The sequence below is a fragment of the Anser anser genome, assembly GCF_964211835.1.
Source record: "Anser anser genome assembly, chromosome: 2".
Lineage (NCBI taxonomy): Eukaryota > Metazoa > Chordata > Aves > Anseriformes > Anatidae > Anser > Anser anser.
Genome location: NC_139721.1, coordinates 143,128,400 through 143,148,422, shown reverse-complemented (window position 1 = coordinate 143,148,422; position 20,023 = coordinate 143,128,400). Strand labels below are relative to the sequence as shown.

The 20,023-nt window shown below is 41.1% G+C and overlaps 2 protein-coding genes across 9 annotated transcripts in view; one reads left to right on the top strand and one right to left on the bottom strand.

The window, feature by feature from the left end:
- Positions 1 to 1,036: 1,036 nt before the first annotated feature.
- On the bottom strand, positions 1,037 to 9,983 carry LOC310895558 (uncharacterized protein; the record flags this gene model as incomplete). The annotated part of the gene is made up of 4 exons (XM_083827027.1): positions 1,037 to 4,070; positions 7,816 to 7,895; positions 8,144 to 9,531; positions 9,978 to 9,983. The coding sequence occupies 2 exons, from the start codon at positions 9,981 to 9,983 to the stop codon at positions 8,446 to 8,448; spliced, it is 1,092 nt and encodes a 363-aa protein (XP_083683153.1). The 3' UTR covers positions 1,037 to 4,070; positions 7,816 to 7,895; positions 8,144 to 8,445.
- Positions 8,802 to 20,023, top strand: part of NEBL (nebulette) — a 262,410-nt gene continuing 251,188 nt past the window's right edge. For 3 of the 8 annotated variants that reach the window (XR_014579453.1, XR_014579454.1, XM_083823606.1), the window contains exon 1: positions 9,975 to 10,069. Coding sequence is in view for 2 of the 8 variants with exons in the window: in XM_083823607.1 (XP_083679733.1) it covers positions 9,082 to 9,150; positions 9,975 to 10,069 (164 nt within the window). In the remaining 6 variants the exon portion in view is untranslated. Of the gene's footprint in view, positions 9,151 to 9,186; positions 9,866 to 9,974; positions 10,070 to 20,023 lie in introns of those variants that run through there. The other 5 variants (XR_014579451.1, XM_083823604.1, XM_083823607.1 and 2 more) reach the window with 4 other exon arrangements.

Below are 20,023 nucleotides of genomic sequence, written 5' to 3'. Positions count from 1 at the left end.
GCATCTCTGCAATGTACCAATATTTGCGCACTGCTTAATGCTCCACATAATAATTGCCTTTTCTAAGATACCATTTAAGATAATTCATAGAAAGCTGTCAGGGAAAAATGAGAACTTCACACTGAAAATCCTCAATTACATGTTAGAAAATTTCATTTATGTGATATGATGTTCTCCATTTACTTCTGGAGACTCTAGTTAATGTGCTAGCTCTAATTCTGAAGTTTAAAGGAAGAAAAGTTAAGTAGTCTCTTTCTGAAGTTCTTCCTTGCTTTGTGTATGTCTTTGTACCATATCTAAAAGAAACAAAGAACTCCAAAATGCAAGGTTACTGAGAATCTTACTCAAGGTCTAAAGTATTCAGTTGAATTTTTGGCTGAATATTTACTTGTTTTCTTCCTTCTCTTCTAATTTTTTATTAATGAGCAAGTGCAGAGATCTGATGAAAAGAAAGGCACTTGAGTTTTAGACTATCTTTTTCATGACAGTGGCATTGGAGCTGGTATTCCCTATGCCATCTATTGCAGAGAGGAAATAAATACAGATAATAGGTTCAGACTAAAGAGATGACAGATTTTCCACAGTACAAAGTGTCTGTATATACAGCAAAATGTCTATTCACAGCATAATATTACCAGTTAAAATAGTCAAGCTGTTTAAAAAACTTGAGCTGGATTTATTATTAAATTTCTAATGCAGTTATATTTAATTTCAGATAAACAAATAAAAGATCAGATTATGTTTATCTCCATCCAATATGACAGCTTTGTATTTAGGAAGATGGTACAAATTAGACTTTGCTCTGGGCCAGGTAAAGTAGCCTATGAAAATACATACTAAAAGATATTGGAGAGAGAGGAGTCTTTCCTTTTAGGTTGTTATCCCTGTCTTTTCAATGAAAGCAGCAGTGTACCAGGCAATAAATAGTACCTTTCAGGTCACTAGAGAACCATATGGTGGTGAAGGAGAGGACTGAGTCTCTGCCTCAGCCTTTTGCCCCCAACCTTTCAATTCTTTGAAGCTTTGCTGTTAAAAATTTAGGAATAAGGCAGAACTCAGAGCCACATCCTTAAAGTGTCTGAGCTGAGCTTAAAGTGAGATGGGCTTTGCTAACCCTATTGTAGAGACTTGTTTTGCTTTTAGCAGTGTTTGTTTTGTTTTTAGCCTCTCTGGGTAGGCTGAGGAAGGTGAGTGTTCCTTAATTCTGCCTCCTACTCTCTGAGCATGCTTTGCAAGCTTGGGACCAGTAACAGTGCTGCAGAAGCCAATGTTCTTATTCTTGCTGGGAGAAGACTATCACGAGTAACTGTCTTGCTGACCTAAGCCTGTAATGTATCTGAATGTCTGAATGGTGTTTTTTTTTTTCTTTTTTCTTTTTCCATTTTTTAATAGATTATAATTTAAAAACACAAGATTTTATTTATTTTCATACTTTTGGAGGTTGTGTTATCTATGTTCAAAAGTGAAGAGTTAAAAAGTAACACTTATTGGAAAAATACTAACATTGATCTACAAAGAGATTTTATTTTTGCTTTCTGGACAGGGATTTTGCTAATATTTCCAGGAATTCTCCTGGAATCCATCCTTCTTTTCAGCAGGTCAGTGATGCTGCACAGCACATCCTCCTCCTCTCTTGCTCCCGGGTCCCACACGGCAGTGGCAGCTGCTTGGCTGGCTGCAGAGGGGGTCATCCAGCTGTGCCTAGCACATGGGGTTAGGGAATGGGAGAGAAGCCACGGCGCAGTGTTGCAAATGAGTGTGATACAGGTCTAGCTGCAGGGGAGATACGTTGGGAGCCGAATGTGAGAGACTCCCTCTCAATGTGTGAGATTTGACAGGTCTGCACTGTGAAGGCTATAATTTCAAAATCTTACTAGGAGGGTTGGAAATACAGTTTCCTCTGCAGCCTGGAGTTGGGCTTGTTAATAATTCTGCATCTTTACTACAACTGGCTGTTTCTTTTGGTAACGGAGGAAGCATATTCCCTATGATACTCCCAGGCCATCTACAGAGTAGGTGTATTTAGTTACACTGAAGCGGTCACGTAACCTTTTAAAACATTAAATTCAAGAATCCGGCCCAATCACAGCCCAACCCTTCCTGTATTTCACCGTGTCATTCAGTTTAAAAAAGGAAACCGTATTTTAAAAAGCTTTATAGACTATTTTCCATCTACGTGAACTCTTTATTTAGGCAGGAAGCTACTCAACTACTATTTCTGGAAATAATGGGAAAGTAGTTGCATAGACAAGAGTATGAATAATGCCATTGTTGTGCTTTTATTCAAAGCTACCAGAAGCCTCTTATTAGTTTTTAAAATTCAGTTTAGAACCTTAATTCTATCTCTAAATTCCTATTTTGTTCTCAGGCTAAACATAGGCCAGTAAACAATATCCACAATTAACAAATAATCTTTTATTTCCATTTCATCTTCATAAGCAAAACCTATTTTTTTTTTTTTAACTCAACACAGCAAATAAAAAGTGACGGTTATTAAAATGGAATGAATAATTAACATTTTGTCCTTCCACAGCTGCTCAGCTGACATTCTAGCATGGGACCTTTTGCCTGGACTGTGTTGGATTGGTTTTCTGTGGTGGTAGAAGTTTTGGAAATCTGTTTGGATTGGGATTAAGCAACTCGTTTTGACTCCTGACATTGGGTAATGGAGGTGACTGAAGACAACCTTTTCCTTCAGCTTCTCCAAGAGCTGTGCTGATGACTTTTCATCCCTGTATCAACTTTTCATGAAAATTAATCAATTTATTGAATAAAATATTTATTTTAACTCCCCTAATCATTTATTTATTTATTTATTTATTAATTATTCCTGCAAAACATGATTCTGACTAGGAGGGGATGGAAAACAGTTAAACTTTAGAGCTGGTAGAAAATTTCCCAATGCTTTCAATGCAATATACATAAAAGGTTTGCTCTGTTTTTGTGGCTGGAACATCCTCTGAGTTGTAACTGAATTGAAAAATTAGAGAGACTATATCACAGAGAAAGGAGCAATAACAAAAAAAGATAATACTAATAATGTGTATTTCTTCTAAGCTCTGTCACTGAATATGGAAATTCAGTTTGAAGGCTTCCAGATTTCAGGCTACTTTCTATGCAAACACTGTTTTGGGTTCACTGAGTTCCTCACCTCTGTCTGCAAACTAAATGATAGAATGAATGGTTGAAATGAGGCACTGGGACTGGTGCAGCTTTGGTAGCAAGGAACACTGTGCTCTGCCTGCACCTGTTTGCATTGCTCATTCCTTTAAAACTATATACCATGTAAGATTAATGTGGAGGGTGCACAGGCAACTCAGCCTCTGATGTTAGAATATGTTACTGAACTCAGGCTGAATGTTTCTCCCAAATCTCAGAAGACACAATTTACAAAGTGCTGGGTATACGGTTATAGCCTCCTAGTTGCGCTCATTTACCTCCATCTCTGGATATGCCAGCTAAGAAAGCTAACACTTAAGCATGCATTGCCAAATTCTCAAAACAGGCTGTGTATTGCTATCCACAAAACTGCACCTGTTTTGTGCCCCTGAATTATAGAGTGCTTCACTGATGCCCAGCTGCTTTTTCTGAAACAACACATATGCACACAGGTAATAAGATCTGCACCAGAATGGAGTTTTCAAACTGCTTTTTGCTCACAAATCAGCTACCCCTAGGTTCAAGCAAACCCAAATGAGGTTGACAACCTTCTGCTCAGCATAACCCAAGCAACCAACCCTTTTTTACTAAGCTTTATTACAGTAACCTTTTTCTTCAGTTGTACATAAAAGTAAAACTTTATTTTTTCTTTTTTTCCTTTTCATAATTTGAAGAGAAATTATCAGCCAGGTATCCTGGAAGATCCATTAACAGGGGAAAATCTTGACTCCGTGCATAAAATAATAGAAACTTCCATGGCAACTTTAATAGTAAGAGAATAAAAGCCCCATTCTTTCATACAACTCTGTTCTCATGCTGACTTTTGATTACTATTTTTTCATGTATCTGCTAAGCAGATGGCTGTTGCAGGATGCAGTACTCAGTCTGTGTGGTTTTTGAGTGAAGAAACCCTAGGAACAGAAAAAAGTGCTGGTGATTGACTGACAATTTTCGTTATACTATTCCCTTACTCTATAAGATTAATCTGAATAGCTAAAGATTGGCTAATTCTGGGAATGCACATTGAGATTCTACTACAGAGGGTTGTTTGGATCATATTACAGAACATAATAAAGTCTAACCATTGCCGGCTTTGTCTCAGTTTTGATAGGAGAACATTCACTTTTGGATTTAGCTTTTCTAAAGCTGAAGTTGAAAATACACTTTCAATGACCCTTGCATACGAAAAGTATAAATTACTCTTACACACAGAGAATTTAAAAGCACTTTTCTCTAACAGCACCCTGGGTAGCTCTAAACAAGGTCACATTAAAGTTGCATTGTTCCTATTTGAAATGTAACTATGCAGTTTCTTCTTTTATGTAGTTAAATGTAAGTTCAAATAGTAAGGGTCAAAAATTGACTGGCAACTCCTGTGCCAACCAATACAGGTTTAATGTTTTCCCTTCCTACATAATTAAGGACAGCCACAGAGCTTCACAAAACCTCTTTCAGTATAATTTGTCTGTATTGCAGTACTGCTCAGAGGCTTCATCTGCAATTCTCCATGCAGTGCCTTAACCACTAGATCATCCTTCCACTTAAACATGATACAATATCTGTTATCTGCTGGAGCTTATACCCAAACCTTATGAGCTGGTCACAGTAGTAAGATGGTGTTTTGACTATATTAACCTGAACTTGTTAACTATCCCACCTTTTATACCTGCATAAAGAACAGATCTGATATGAAAAATCGGTGAGACGTGCCAAACATTATTTTTACAACAGTCCTTCAGAATATAAAACTATATTGTTGTATTTATTCAGGAATGACTGACTGAAGACACTGCAAGTGGGATATCAGCTGTTATTCAAGGCATACCACATTCAGCATTTTTTTTTAATGTAATTAAATGAATACATATCTGAATGATAGAAAACCACATTTGTCTTATTTATGGGAACGCACATTTTGTCCAATAGGACTCTATACATCGGTAATATTATGGGCAGACTTCATTTGTAGAAGTTCTGGTGAAAAGACAATGCCTTCAGTTGATCACAAAATGGCAGTGAGCAGCTTTTCTGTGTTTTTGTGTATGGCCTGGGAAGTACTAAGATCCAAAACAGAAGCCTTTACTTTCTTGCTATGCTTAGAAGTTAACTTCATGGTTCTAACAGGTCTTAACCTCAGCCATAGGAGATGGGACACAAAGGGCCTATTTTATAGGTAAGAGCTGAGGAAGTTTACAAGAAACCTTCAAGAAGATTTAAAACTGAGAACCCTATTACCATAGAAATAAGTTTCTATGGGTCATCTCTTTGAAGATATTGTCAAGTTACTTCCAATAACATAGAATAACTTTCTAGTTTAACAGTTTCAAAACTTTTCTGTCTCAGGTAAAATTCAACAATTGAAATCATGGGTAAAACTCAGTCTCAACAAGTGAAATCACCTATCAACATTTTTTTTTTTTTATTCAGCACACACTTACATGTTTATCACTCAAATGAACTGAAAGGAGCACTGAAACCTTTTCCATCAAATAAACAAATATAAAGTGCTGTTGGTAATGGCATTACCCCTTAGATGTAGGAACCTCAGTATTAGTCACTCTTCTATTCTGTCACAATACTTCTAATGTTATAACTATGCTGCCCAGGAAGGTCTTTCTCTCTTAGACTTCCATAAGTGTGCTGAAAAAAAGCATCTAGTTGCAGGTGTTCCTGATTTGCACTGCTCAGCTAAACACCCAATTTTGATCATCTAGGCTAGACAAACAGCCCTGAAATGCCCTGAATGAGGTAAGTACAATTGCTTAAGATCTTGGGATACAACTTGCCAATAAATACCAGTTTGGAATAAATTCTCAAACCTAATCAGAGGTCTACCATCTACCACAGTCATCAAGCTTGTGAGAACAGCTCTTTATCTAGAGTGCAAGGTCTTTGCCCTTCTGTGCTTGGCAGTCTTTGGTTTACACCCTCTTAGTTACTGACATAGCAGGGTTGTTACATTTTGCTTTGTTGGACTTTAAGATTGCATCATTACCTCCTCAGAAAACAGAAAGGCTATTGATGAGTAATGTTTCACTGCTTTCTCACAGACAGTCATGGGGGAAGTAAATGTTTCTCTCACATTGGTTTGTAAAGAGCAGAAGAACCTGCTTTTCAGTACAGTAGTAACTGATGAGGAAAGACCTCTGTGCCATGGAAATGAAGACCCTATTTTTTTTCCATGTGGAGAAAACTAAGAAAAATTAATAAAAAAATCCTGAAATACTGATAAATATTGGAATGCTTTTATACTGTCAAAATACTCAATTGAGATACAGCTGCAGATATTCCTTTTTATTATTCAAAGTTTAGTGTCAATCTTTTGGTTAATAAAAAGTTTCCCTGTAAGAATAAGGAAGGAGATTTTATGGTAGCATTGAGATGGAGAGTAATATCCAAATGATTTGTGTCCATATGGTGAGGAGAAGGTGCTGAATGTGATTACAATGAACTGGAGTTTCCAAGAAAGAAACCTCCATCTCAAAGATTTTATATTAGCAGTTTGGGGCAGCTGTATGCCTATAATTATTTCTAATGAGCTATGGAGCCTTTTCACCCATAAGCCATCAGAAAGATTTTATTTTATTTTTCCACATAGGTAGCATCCAGTGTCCCTGTGAAATTAGTTTAGTTGGGTCTCTATCCCAGTTCCTATTACAGACTTGCTACCTCACTACACTGTAGCCATTGCAGAATGGAGATTGATTACTATGTATTGGGCCTAAGCCAACTCAGCTGTGGTCTTGGATCCACAAATGAGGGTTTCTGCAGAACAGAGTTACCATGTGTTCAAGTTTTCTTTACCAACATAGGCAATGCCTGGCATTCAGAGTTCCTTGAATAAAAGCCATTGTCCACCTCCAGTCAGACCATCCAACAGAAAGTGTAAGGCAATCTGTACGGCACAGAGGCAGCAGATTATGAGACTTGCTGCCTCTGCACTGCAGGGCATGCATGCACGTACTTCTATCAGGTAAATTCTAGATGACAAGAAGCTGAGGCAAAATTGGTCTTCAAGTGTTTATGACAAATAATCATGCTGTTAAATGTGATGAACACTGAGAAGAAAAATCTTACATTCCATATCAAGAACAATTGGTTAACAGCAGTAAATATAAATAAATAAATATGATTCAGGACTTTTGAAACCTGCAAATTGCTAGCAGTGGCCCTGAAATGGACCAGACTGCAGACTGCAGGAATGGGAACCTAGCTGGTCAGCAGTTGCTCTAATTTCTACTGCACCAAGAGCCAGAGCAGACAATAAGCATTTACAAGACTGCCTGCAAATCTGCTTTCCTGTTGCTTGCAGCACAGCCAGCATCTCAACATTATGAGTTTCACTGGGTGCCAGATGTTTATGTCTAGATGAGGCAGAAGCAGCATTACAACTTCTGTCATATAATATTTAAAGCCTGATTAGGTATTTCTCATTTAATCACATATATTATTAATTTCAATGAAATTAGTCTTTCTCCCCACGCCTTTAACCAGTCAGTGCATAAAAGTTGGGTTGCCAAGGAAGAATTATTGCCAAGTATTCCAGTTTAGCTGACTGCATTCTGATTACTTAATAACGCTCAACTATGTGCAGAATTTGTCCTTGCTGTTAGCCACACAAAGTGCTGCGCTACTGAAAAAAAAACACTCCCTTACCTCAGAGAAGGCTGCACTGCATTGGCTTAAGCACTCTTCTCAGCATGGTTTATATTCCAGGTAGTTAAACAAGTCCACACCTAAGGAAAAATGCATGACTTCTTGCTGCACCATTCCCACAGCGCTAATGAGCGAATCAAAAATGAACGGCAAAAGCCTGCTCCAAGGAGCTGAATTTACTGTTCTTGCAGAGATATGGTACTGCACATTAGTGTCTCCTGTGGGACTGCCTGTATGCCTGGGATACTCAGCCTCAGCAAGGCAGCAAAAGTCACGCATTAAAATTAATTGGGATACAAAGCTGAGACAAGGTAGAGAAATTCCTTACCCCACTGATGGGTGCGATGGGTAAAAACCTGATTCAGGCTGAGACATTTCTATTGCACAGCCCTCCTGGTGAAACTCCCACAGTTCCCAGTGCAGGGGATGCTTTGCTGGAACGATTTCCCTGAGACCTGGCTGAGGACATGTCCCCCCCCCGAGAAGTTTTGGTGTGCTCAGTGTCATTTTGCCTTTCGGGGAACGAGACGCCTCGCTCGTTTCTCCCGAAATTACTTTCCCCCCCCGTGTCACACTGGGCCGGGACCCCTCCACGGGGCCCCGGGACGCCTCCCCTCAGCGCCCCGGCCCTCACAGGACACCCCCACCCCGGCCTCGGGCCTGACTTCGGGGAGCCCCCCGGCGGGGCGAGGGGCGGGCGCCCGTCCCCTCAGCGGGTTTCCCGCCGGGCCTGCGACAGGTGCAGGCGGGAGGCGGCCGCAGCCGGGCTCCCCCCCGCCTCAGGAGCCGGCCATCTCGCCCCCCTCGGGCGGCTGCGGCGCGGCGCTCGCCCTCCTTCCCTCCCTCCCTCCCTCCCTCTCGCTGCGGGTCGCGTCTCGCCGCGCCCGTGGGCTTGGCTTGCGGCTGCTGCCTGCGCGGGGCTCGGCGTGAGTCACCCAGCCGGCGGCGCGGGGAGCCGAGCGCGCAGGCACACACGGAGGCGGCGGGGGCGGGTGGCTGCGGGGCGGCGAGCGGGCGGGGGCGACAGGCAGCGGCTCCCCGCCCGCCCACTCCCACATGCTGCCGAGCCGCAGTCAGCCGGAGCGCCGCTCCCTTCCCCAGCCGCCGGTGACCTCGTCGCCCGCCCGCAGCCGCTGAGGAGCCCCCGGCGTCCCGGGGCATGGTACATCGCCCGCTCGCAGCCCCGTCCAGCGCCGCCCGCCTCGCAGCAACAGCAGCAGCAGCAACCTCGGCCGCAGGGAGCCGCAGCCCGAGAGGAGCCGCAAGATGAACCCCCAGTGCGCCCGCTGTGGCAAAGTGGTCTATCCCACCGAGAAAGTCAACTGCCTGGACAAGGTGCTGGGGCGGGGGCGGGCGGCTCCGGGGCGGGGGGCGAGGAGGCAGGTGGCGGTTGAAGCACCGCCATCCGCTCCGGCTCAGCCCCGCGGGGCCGGGGCCGGTGGCCGGCCGTGTCACGGCGCTGACGCAGGGCTCGGGGCCGGGCCGGTTCCGCGCTCGCTGACGCCCGCCGGGGGCATCGCGGAGCCCCGGGGCCGGCCGCGGGTCCCCGGCGGGTTCCCCGAGGGCTGAAGTTGCGGGCGAGGCTGCGGGGGTCGGTGCCTTCTGGTGGCCGGGAGCCTCCGGCTGCCTCTTACGCAACGGGGCCGGTGGCAGCCGTGCCCCGTCCCTGGGGGCTGCTCGCCCCGGCAGGGCGGCCCGACGAGCGAAGGAAAGGAGCTGCCGGGGGCAGAGCCGCCTTACGCGCTAAATTTAGTTGCTGCTAAACGTGCCGAAGAGCCGAGCATCGCAGGAGTTGGTGGTTCCGTTCGCCCAGCATTGCGTGCCTAGCAAACGCTTTTTTTTCTCCCCCCTCCCCCCCCGAACCCCTTTAACTAGACAAAAATGTCAAACTCCCGCCTCGGTTATCTTTAAAACAGTCCCGGCAAGGTCAGCGTGCTGAGGGCTTGGTGTTCGCTTCAGCAGAGAATTTGCATTTCTGAGAGTGTTTCGGAAGCTCCTTCAATTTCGCCTGAAAGTGATTCCTTTGATGTAGTTTACAGAAATCTATAATGTACGGCCAAAAATATTGACCTGTAATTGTGTTTTTACGTTTCCTGTACCCTAAAATAGCTTTCAAAACATCGCCTTTGTAAGTAATTCTACTTTACATTTCTTTACAGTACTGGCATAAAGGATGTTTCCACTGTGAAGTTTGCAAAATGGCTCTGAACATGAATAACTACAAAGGATATGAAAAGAAACCTTATTGCAATGCGTAAGTATTGTAAATGTCAAGTCTTGCAGAAATGCACATGAAAAGAAAACCTGGCCATGGATGTTGTCAAATAGGTATTGTTGTGCTGTAAAAACTTAATCTGGAGATGTAACCGTGCAGTCTAGAGCAGTTGAGTATCTTTTCAGATGGAGTCTTTTACTTGCATCAAAGTGATAGAAGGTGAAAATATTTGACGCTGATGTGTTCAGGCAGTGTTTTAATATAAGAACTCAGAATACAGGTTCTTTCCTCCAAGAAAGTGCCGGATCTGGTGCTGACTCCTATTACGTTCGTTATTGGCCTGCCAGATTACAGTTATCCATTATGCAGCTCTCTATTCAGGGTTATGGACCTGATCAGCATTTTGTAGTAAGAAAACAAACAAAGTCCTTCTCAATTGTGTAGTTTACCAAAGGCAATATCCTGTGACAGATCATGACAACCTATTTTTAAAACTGTTATGTTGTTCACGTCTCAGATTACTAAAATAGATATTTACCAAATCCCTGCTTCTGGTGCTTCACACTATTTTGTATTTTGCTTCTCAGATTTGTTAAAGAAAATAGATGAGTTTTAGTTGTAGAATATAATCATGTGGTATTCCACTTCAAGATTTTATTATTATGTCAATTTTGAAGAGTACTTTGATGCTTGGCTTGCAAATACTACAGAAGAACATTTTGATACACACACACACATATTTATTGTTCTTCGTACCATGCTCCTAAGTGCATTTGTTAAGTGCACTTGTTAAGTGCATTTCAGTATGTTTTCATCTTTAGAGACATTTATAATGCGCTTTGTTAAAATGATATTTCTAACGAATGTAGAACCAAATTTCATCTTAGTATTATTCAGAATGTTGTTCATATATTGCTATTATTTTCACCTTTACCACCTTAAATATATACATAAAAAGAGAGATTTTAAACTATAGGCATGTTGTATTTTTTTTTTCAGAAATATTTTCCTATAATCCTCTTAAAATATTTGTTTCATGTTGAGGTAAACAGTCTGTGGCTGACCTTTGCAGAAAAGTTCAACAGCATATGCTTGTTTCTTGCAGGCTAAACTTGGTCAGTCAATGCCTATCTATCTGAAATAGGAATTTTGTTTTAAAAAATGCTGTGCTGCCAAAACTTGAAACACCTGTTTCAATGCACATAGTTGTACTTAGATTATTTTAGGAACATACATTGTTACACACATTTCTAGCTTTCCTTGAAATGTTCTGCAGTGTGTGGGGGTTATGTGAGAACTCTTGAAGTGTGTGGTGAGCTGCCAGTCTTACATGCTGTAGAGAAGGTCTCTAGGAAGGGAGACGACTCATGCTTCAGCACGTGGCACACTGCAATTCAGAACTGACCTAAAGCTTATTGGTCTTAGGTGGGACTCTGCTTTGGTACTACTTGATCTGAAGTTTAAGTACAGGCTTACATCGCTTACAGCGGTTAAAGCTCTGATGGTACTTTGGTGCCTTTTATCTAACAGGTTGGGGTTGAATCTCTGTGGTTATACTTTGTTTGCTTGACCTTTCCTTTTCTTATACTTTGTAAAAACTGTTATCAAGTGCCCTCCATGCTATAGGTTGGGGTTTCCATGCTGTGTGTATTTAATTTCTGTTATCAGAGAGTTCATCTATGTAGTTGTGTGTGACGTGTCCTTGTGTTTATAAATGAGGGGGAATAAGGATGATGGATCTGTTGCGTACCATTCAGAACTGCTGTTCTTCCTAGTAGTTGCTCTAATAATCTTTGTTATAGTGATCCTTGGAAAAATAATTGATGGCTTTGCAATGTCCTGATATATGCAACAGGAATCTATCAAGTAAGAGCGAAATTTTAATATATGTATTTCAACAATGGGTATTTTGTTCTTAAGTTTTGGTAAACTTAGTTATTTGGAAGATGCTTTAAACAAATACTCTAAATAATTGTAAGAGTCATATGGAACCACTTATGGAAGAGCAATGTGTATTTTGTAGTTTCAGTGAACTCTAATATCCTTCAAAGGAGGAGTATGTTGTTTATGCAAAGCTGTATTTTGAATATACAGTCTATTTAAATTATGGTATTTTGACATAGTACTCTTGCATCTCAAAAGTTACTCATTTGCAAAGCAGACGCCATTAAAGTATTTCCAATTAAGAATGTGTCTTTTCCAGTGTTCATTAGTATGAGGCAAATCCATTTTTATGTTAAATATTGCTTGATCAGAAAATCTGAGAAGAAAAGAATGCAAATTTACTCATACAAACACCTACAAGCTCTTGACAAAGAGCAATTACTGTTAGACTGTTTATTGAGGCCATCCATCAATGAGAGTGTAATTTGTAGATGAAAGTGAAAAAACTATGCACTAATTTGAATAGGAGAGCAATACCACTGAATTATTTCATATGTTTGGAAGCCATAGGTAGCTTTTTATAAGGACAGTTGAAGAGTATGCATCTTCAGTAATGCCTGTATCTGTTTGTTAGTTCAAAGGTTAGATAGCATGTTTGAATGTATTTTGACCTTTGAAGTTAAAGTATCTTACTTTTTTTTTTTTCAGATGCTGCAATTAATCATTTTTGTTTGAATACTAGCAAAAAGCAGAAGCTTGACTGTAATATATATATATATTTTTTTTTTCTGTTAGTATAAGAAACAGCTACTGATTTGTGCATGTTTTACTACAATCTATACTTCTGGTGGAAGGTAGCAAGGTCAGAAATTAATGGGTTAATGGGGACTGGTAAGCCAGGAAGGAATATATTATGAAATACAATAATTTGCTGTCCATTAGAAAAGAACAGAAATACTCGTAAGTACAGGACTCTGCTTTGTTAATGCCAAGCTTTTGTTGGTCAGCCGGTCACATTTCCAGCTAATGGTTGTGATCACCTTTGTGATACGGATACATTGCCAGCAAAGTAGCTGCTGGGTAGTAGAGATAATACAGGTCAAGAAGCTGAGCTCCCTAGCATTGCAGTTCTGATGCTACTTTTGCAAATTGTAGATTTATAAAAGATTTTGCAGCTGGGTTATAAGAAAACTTTGTATACATGTGCCTATGTTTAATATGGCTTTAAAAAGAATGATGTTTCTATCACAGTTTCCAGGAAGTTCATTAATCTCTCCTTTTAACCTTTTAGTTCACTTATAGAGATAACAAAGTTTTATAATCTTTTCTCTATCTTCTCTACTGTTTATGTAATTTGTGAGCTGTTTGAGTCGGAATAGTTTCTCCACTTGTTTGCAAGGTGCCTAGAATTACTGGGGGTTTGATCTCAGCTGGGACCTTCCAGTATTACAGTACTCTCATGATCTATGATACTGCATTTCTCTGACTACTTGCCTTCACACTTCATCTGAAAGGCCTCATACAAAAAGTTTTGCATGTTTGTAGATGCTTGGCATGTTGACACTGCTAGGTTTGCCTTATAACTCCGGTCTTCCCTTCCATTTGCTATCTGACTTCAGACAGGCTACTTTGCCAGAGAGCTGCCAGATTTGTGCAATAATATTAATGAGACTAAGGGCTCAGACTTGCAGTCTATTTTTGCAGTTCAGCCTGGTGCCGTGCAGGTGAATGAGCCACACTTCATGTCTCTGAATATTCACATAGGTTAGAAGGGTTAGGAAGAAGGGTTAGGATGATTAAAATGGCTTGGGTAATACAAAGACTTGTTAAGTCAAGGTATCTTTAACGCAAATCTGAACCCTTGTTCTGCTTCAACATCTACAGATATATTAAACAAGTATTTAATATTATCTATATGGAAATAATAATAAGAGAAGTAATTATTATTTTTTGCAAACTCAGAGCTTATTCTTCTCAACTGCAAATAACCAGTATGGTGCTAGGAAATGAATGGCATCTCAGTGCATCCCTAAGAATAGGAAATCGGGGAAGGGGGGCAAGAAACCTGCGTGGATGAGCAAGGAGCTCATCGATAAGATCAAAAGGAAGAGGAAGGTCTATGAAATGTGGAAAAAGGGCCTGTCCTCTTGGGAGGAGTATAGAAGTGTTGTCAGGGCCTGCAGGGACACGACGAGGAAGGCTAAAGCCTGTCTAAAGATGAGGCTTGCAAAAGAGACAAAAGATAATAAGAAGGGTTTTTTTTTAAAAGTATGTAAACAATAAAAGGAAAACTAGGGATAATGTGGGTCCCTTACTGAACGAGGGTGGTGTCCTGGTAACGGGAGATGCCGGGAAGGTGGAGATACTGAATGTTTTCTTTGCTTCAGTCTTTGCTTCAAGGACTCCCCCCCCCGGGACTCCTTGACCCTGGCGGGAGGAGAAAGGGGCTGGGAAATGGAGGGCTCCCCCCTGGTTGACGAGAGAGTGGTTCAGGAGCATCTGAGTGGGCTCAACGCACACAAATCCATAGGTCCTGATGGGATGCATCCACTTGAGCTAAGAGAGTCGGCAGAGGTGATCGCCGAACCGCTCTCTATCATCTTTGAAAGGTCCTGGAGAACAGGAGAGGTGCCTGAAGATTGGAGGATAGCCAATGTCACTCCGGTCCTCAAGAAAGGCAAGAAGGAGGATCTGGGAAACTACAGTCCAGTCAGTCTCACCTCTGTTCCTGGAAAGGTGTTGGAACAGCTTGTTCTGGGTGCCATCTCCAAGCAATTGTAAGAGAAGAATGTTATGAGGAGTAGTCAGCATGGATTCACCAAGGGGAAGTCGTGCTCGACCAACCTCGTTGCCTTCTATGATGGCATCACCAGCTGGGTAGATGGGGGGAGAGCAGTGGATGTCATCTACCCTGACTTTAGCAAGGCTTTCGATACTGTCTCTCATGACATCCTGATAGCAAAGTTGAGAAAGTATGGGATAGAGGAGTGGACAGTAAGGTGGGTTGAGAACTGGCTGACTGGCTGAGCTCAGAGAGTGGTGATCAGCGGCGCAGAGTCCGGCTGGAAACCTGTGACTAGTGGTGTTCCCCAGGGGTCGGTGCTGGGTCCGCTCTTGTTCAACATCTTAATCGACGACATTGATGAGAGAATAGTGTCTGCCCTCAGCAAGTACGCCGATAACACAAAGCTTGGAGGAGTGGCCGACATGCCAGAAGGCTGTGCTGCCATTCAGCAAGACCTGGACCAGCTGGAGAGATGGGCAGGAAGAAACTAAATGAGGTTTAATAAGAGCAAGTGTAGAGTCCTGCACCTGGGAAGGAACAACCGGACGTATCAGTACAGGCTGGGGGACGACCTGCTGGAGAGGAGCTCTGAGGAGAAGGACCTGGGGGTCCTGGTGGATGACAGATTGACCATGAGCCAGCAGTGTGCCCTCATGGCCAAGAGGGCCAATGGGATCCTGGCGTGCATTAAAAGGAGCGTGGCCAGCAGGTCAAGGGAGGTGATCCTCTGCCTCTACTCTGCCCTGGTCAGGCCTCACCTGGAGTACTGTGTCCAGATCTGGGCTCCCCGGTACAAAAAAGACAGGGATCTCCTGGAAAGAGTCCAGTGGAGGGCCACAAAGGTGATACATGGCCTGGAACATCTTCCCTGTGAGGAAAGGCTGAGACACCTGGGTCTGTCCAGCCTGGAGAAAAGAAGACTGAGAGGGGATCTCATCATTGTGTATAAATACCTGAGGTGTGGGAGACAGAGGGATTTGGCCAACCTCTTTTCAGTGGTTTGTGGGGACAGGACAAGGGGTAATGGCCACAAGATAGAGCCCAGGAAGTTCCGCACCAACATGCAAAAGAACTTCTTCACAGTGAGGGTGACGGAGCACTGGAACAGGCTGCCCAGGGAGGTTGTGGGGTCTCCTTCTCTGGAGATATTCAAGGCCCGTCTGGACGCCTACCTGGGCAACCTGCTGTAAGGAACCTGCTTTGGCAGGGGGGGTGGACCCGATGATCTTTCGAGGTCCTTTCCAACCCCTTCAATTCTGTGATTCCGTGATTTTGGCAACTAACTGTCTGTGTACTAGTTCTCAAGCTTGTTAAATGATTGAATCGTGTAGGATGATTACATGGTAACTTTTTCTTACGAATATTCATATAAATGCTTTTTTGACAGATTCACCAGACCAAAACACAAAACTACTTTTTATGCAAAATGTAGAAGCTGAAATGCATATTTTTGGAATGTTCTTTCCACATTAGCTATACCTGCTGATGCAAACAAGACTCCCTGCATGTGTGAACACATCTGACAGAGATGTATTTTTTAATTTTTGCAAAACCTAATAGCTTAAGCTCCTGCATACCTGATATACCCTCTTGCCAAAGGCAAACAGCCTCACTATTGGAATAAATCCTTCTGAAATATTTAGTATCTAAAATTTTGCTAATTGCCTGCACACAGGGTAGCTTCATTCAAGTTTTTATTTATGACAGTCACCATATGGAACGATTACATAACTTTGAAATTTAAATCTACTGCCATCAGTCTTAGCATGGATTATTGACATGAAGAAAAACTCATCATCGCCTTATTTTTTCTAGGTTTATTTTTTTAACTCACGCTAGTAGGAAATAGATATGCAAATATATTTGAAATATTGTGATGTTAGAAGACTTGTACTATAGTTTTGATCTACAAATACAGTCAAACTATACATTGTAAAATACTATAGGGAAGAGGTGTAAAATGTCAGTTATTTTATCCAGCAGCTTGGAAATGATAAGAACACAGTACAACTTTTTGGGCAGCCAGATAGGTTAGAAGTGAATGCAGCTGCTGGTAATCAGATGGAATCTGTTGCCCTTACAGAGAAACTTCAGTATGGGGGTTTGATTTTAGTTGTGAAATGTGCATCGGTTTTCTTTCAACCAGTCAGGAATCTTTTAGAAGGTGGACAGGTATGTGATGATATGATTTGTAATAAAATTAGTTAGCATTATCTTATTTTTCAATATTGATTTTGGTGGATGAATATTTCTCAATTTAAATATGGCAATAAGAAAGAAAATTGCTTGGTAAGGAACAGCAAGAGTAATCCTTCTGAAGTATGATGGCGACACTTTTAGGAGTTGCAGGAAAGAGAGTGCAAAGGGTAAACAGATTTTTGTTTTTTACTTTTCCATCATCAGCTGCTACTGAACACCTTATTTAGTGTAAAAGGATAACACTGAGTTTGGGTTGAGGAATCAGATTTTTTTATGCCGGAGTTACTGTTACAGCCAGTTATCATTATTATTATTTTTTCTTCAGTTTTGGGACTTTCCAGCTGTTTCTGATCATTTGTTTGTTCAAAAATAAGCTATTATATAGACCATCCCCAAATGGTCATTCTTATGAAAGAAATAACCCAGAAACTGCCATGCAAACCTTTCTAGAAGGCAAAGATTTACTCTTTATTGCTTTTTAAATTTTGTGTATTGAAGACTTTTGTCATAGGATGTAGTATAAAATGAACAATGCAAATAACAGAACTGTTAGAAAAATGGCTCAAGGCAGAGGGTCTCAAGACAGAGCTAAATATGCATATATCGTTAAAGTCCATTATTTCTGATTCAGCATCCCATTAAGTATGGACTCCAGTATCTGAGAACAGTTATTACATCTCTGCTCAGTCATATTTTCTATAAAAAACAGCTCTAAGTCTTTCCTCACAGATCATATTTTCTGTTTATTTTTGTTTCTCTACCTTCATGTTTCTCCAAATGGTCCATCTATGTATTGAATTGTAGTGCCCAATGGAGCATTACCAGAACTGGTAGAATAGGAAGAGTGCCCATGCAACTCACATATAATATTTTCCTCCTAAGTCCCAGTGCAGTCTTCGCCACTTTATTTTCTCCCAAAGTCAAGCTATTGTTGAGTCATATTCAGATTGTTGTAGGCTACAGTTTTATCTTTCTATGCAGAACTGCATCATCATCAGTTGTTGTTATCCATTATCTGAACAGTTAATTATTCTTGGCAAAGCGTACAATCTTCTACTTGGTACTGATTGAACTAAATCTCCAATTTTTTTCCCCAGGCTGTTTCTCCAATTTGTCAAATTCATTTTATATCCTAATTCTGTTCTCTAATGTGCTTACAGCTCCATCCTATCAACCTTCCCCCACCAGAGAGATTGTAAGCACATTGCAAATTTAATAAGTGCAATCTTCATTTCATCTTCCAGGTTGCTGGGTGAAAGCATAGAATGGTATTGGGCCTGGTATGTACCTCTCTGCATCCTTCCCTTCTAATAGTGAGCAGTGATGAATGATTGAAGTACTTCTCTGCCTAGTCATGAAGTACTAGATCAGGTGTTAAATTCAGCAGAAGAAGAAAGCAAAATTGTGAAAGAGCATAATAACTGTTAGTATTCAGGCAAACCCTGCTTAAATGTGAAGAACAGCTGCAGGAACTCCTGTAGAGGAAGCATAGGTTCCTGCTACTTGGTGCTGTGGTATCTGACTTGGTTAACTGAGTATTAAGTCCAAATTAGAATTTATGGTATCCAGCAATGGAAAGGAGCATAGGACAAGAATCCAAGGCTGCTCTCTAGACGGACTGAAGGAGCTTCTTAGGCAACATTTATTTGAATCTCAGAAAGGTGTTTGATGCTTAAGTTTAAACTGTTTGAAGGAGTCAAATGTTTTGATCCCTATGACTGTATCTGAGTAATGGGATGCAGAAATATTTCTCAGGTTCCATTTCAGTGTGTTCAGTTGGCTGTGTCCTGATCGTGTGTTTGAATGAGACCTGCATATGACTCCTTACGTGAAAGTGCTGGTGAGTATTCAGGGAGGGAACTCTTTGTGCTCCAGCAGGTCCTTTGTTTTGGGTTGTTGCAGGCTGTGGAAAGCACTGTCGAGTGCTACAGCTTAGTTGCAACCAGCCTGCTTCCCTGCTGGTGCAAATGGAGTAGAAAAACTGCCCCAAGGGAGATAAGTTTTTTCATGTTTTCTGTCAGAGGGGTGAATTCTTAGACTATACTGAGCCAGTATTGTCATGTCTAGTATCCAGTGTGAGTGGAGGGTCTATGTTTGGAATGTATGTTTTAGTGTTCTGCTAGTTGGTATAATTGCTTCAAAGGTACAATTGCAGTTCACTGTTACTTAGGACATTGCTAGGGCAAATAAATAGAATATTTGCAAATGAGTATTATATGTTTTATTTTATTTTAATGCAAGACTGCAATAAATATGACATTCAAAGCTATTTGCAAGCAATGTTTGTAGAAATCCTTGCTGTGTGGAAACCTGATCTGTTGCCAGTTTTTGCCTTGATTCACGTGAATACATGGTTTTAATTTGTATAGTCATTGGTCATCATAGAGTGCAGGTAATTTTCCATGGAAGAGCTTATACATCTCTTTGGTACCAATAGTCACAAGATAAAGAAAAATACTCTTCTCACAAGATAAAGAAAAAATATTCTTCAGGGACTGTAGTTACTGAGAGACAATTTCATTAATTGTGATTTTCTTTGCTCGTTGGTATTTTAACCACTGTTAATACTCAACATAATTTTTTTTTTCTTAATAGGTATCACTTACAGTAGTCATACCTAAAGAATGATGAAGTTTGTTTCAGTTATATTTACTAAAATATTTAGGCAGCATAACAAGGAAAACAGATGAAATCTTGTGATTCCACATTGTTTACTTATTTGCATTGCACAGCTTGAGCTTTGGAAGGGGTAATAACTGGTTGTAGTGAGTCTGTGAAATCTTGATGGTATGTTTTGTTAATGGTTTTGTGAGTTAACTGTTTGGGGGTTTTAAATGTTCTTAGCCATATAATTTCCTGTCACACTTGCTAAAGAACTTAAAAAACGTATTTTCACTTTTCTGAATTTGAACTTCTGTGCTGCTCTGTTAATACTGTTGATGGTCACAAGTGAACCTGCTGACCTGATAGGCTATTTCTTTGTAAAGCTTTAAGAAAAATATGTGTGTGTTCCAGCCTTTCATGTCACTTTGAATTTTCAGAGTAGATGATGACAATGGAGAACGACAACATCAAGTCAGTCAGCTCAGTGCCAATTATCAGCTTTTGATGTTTACATATAATGT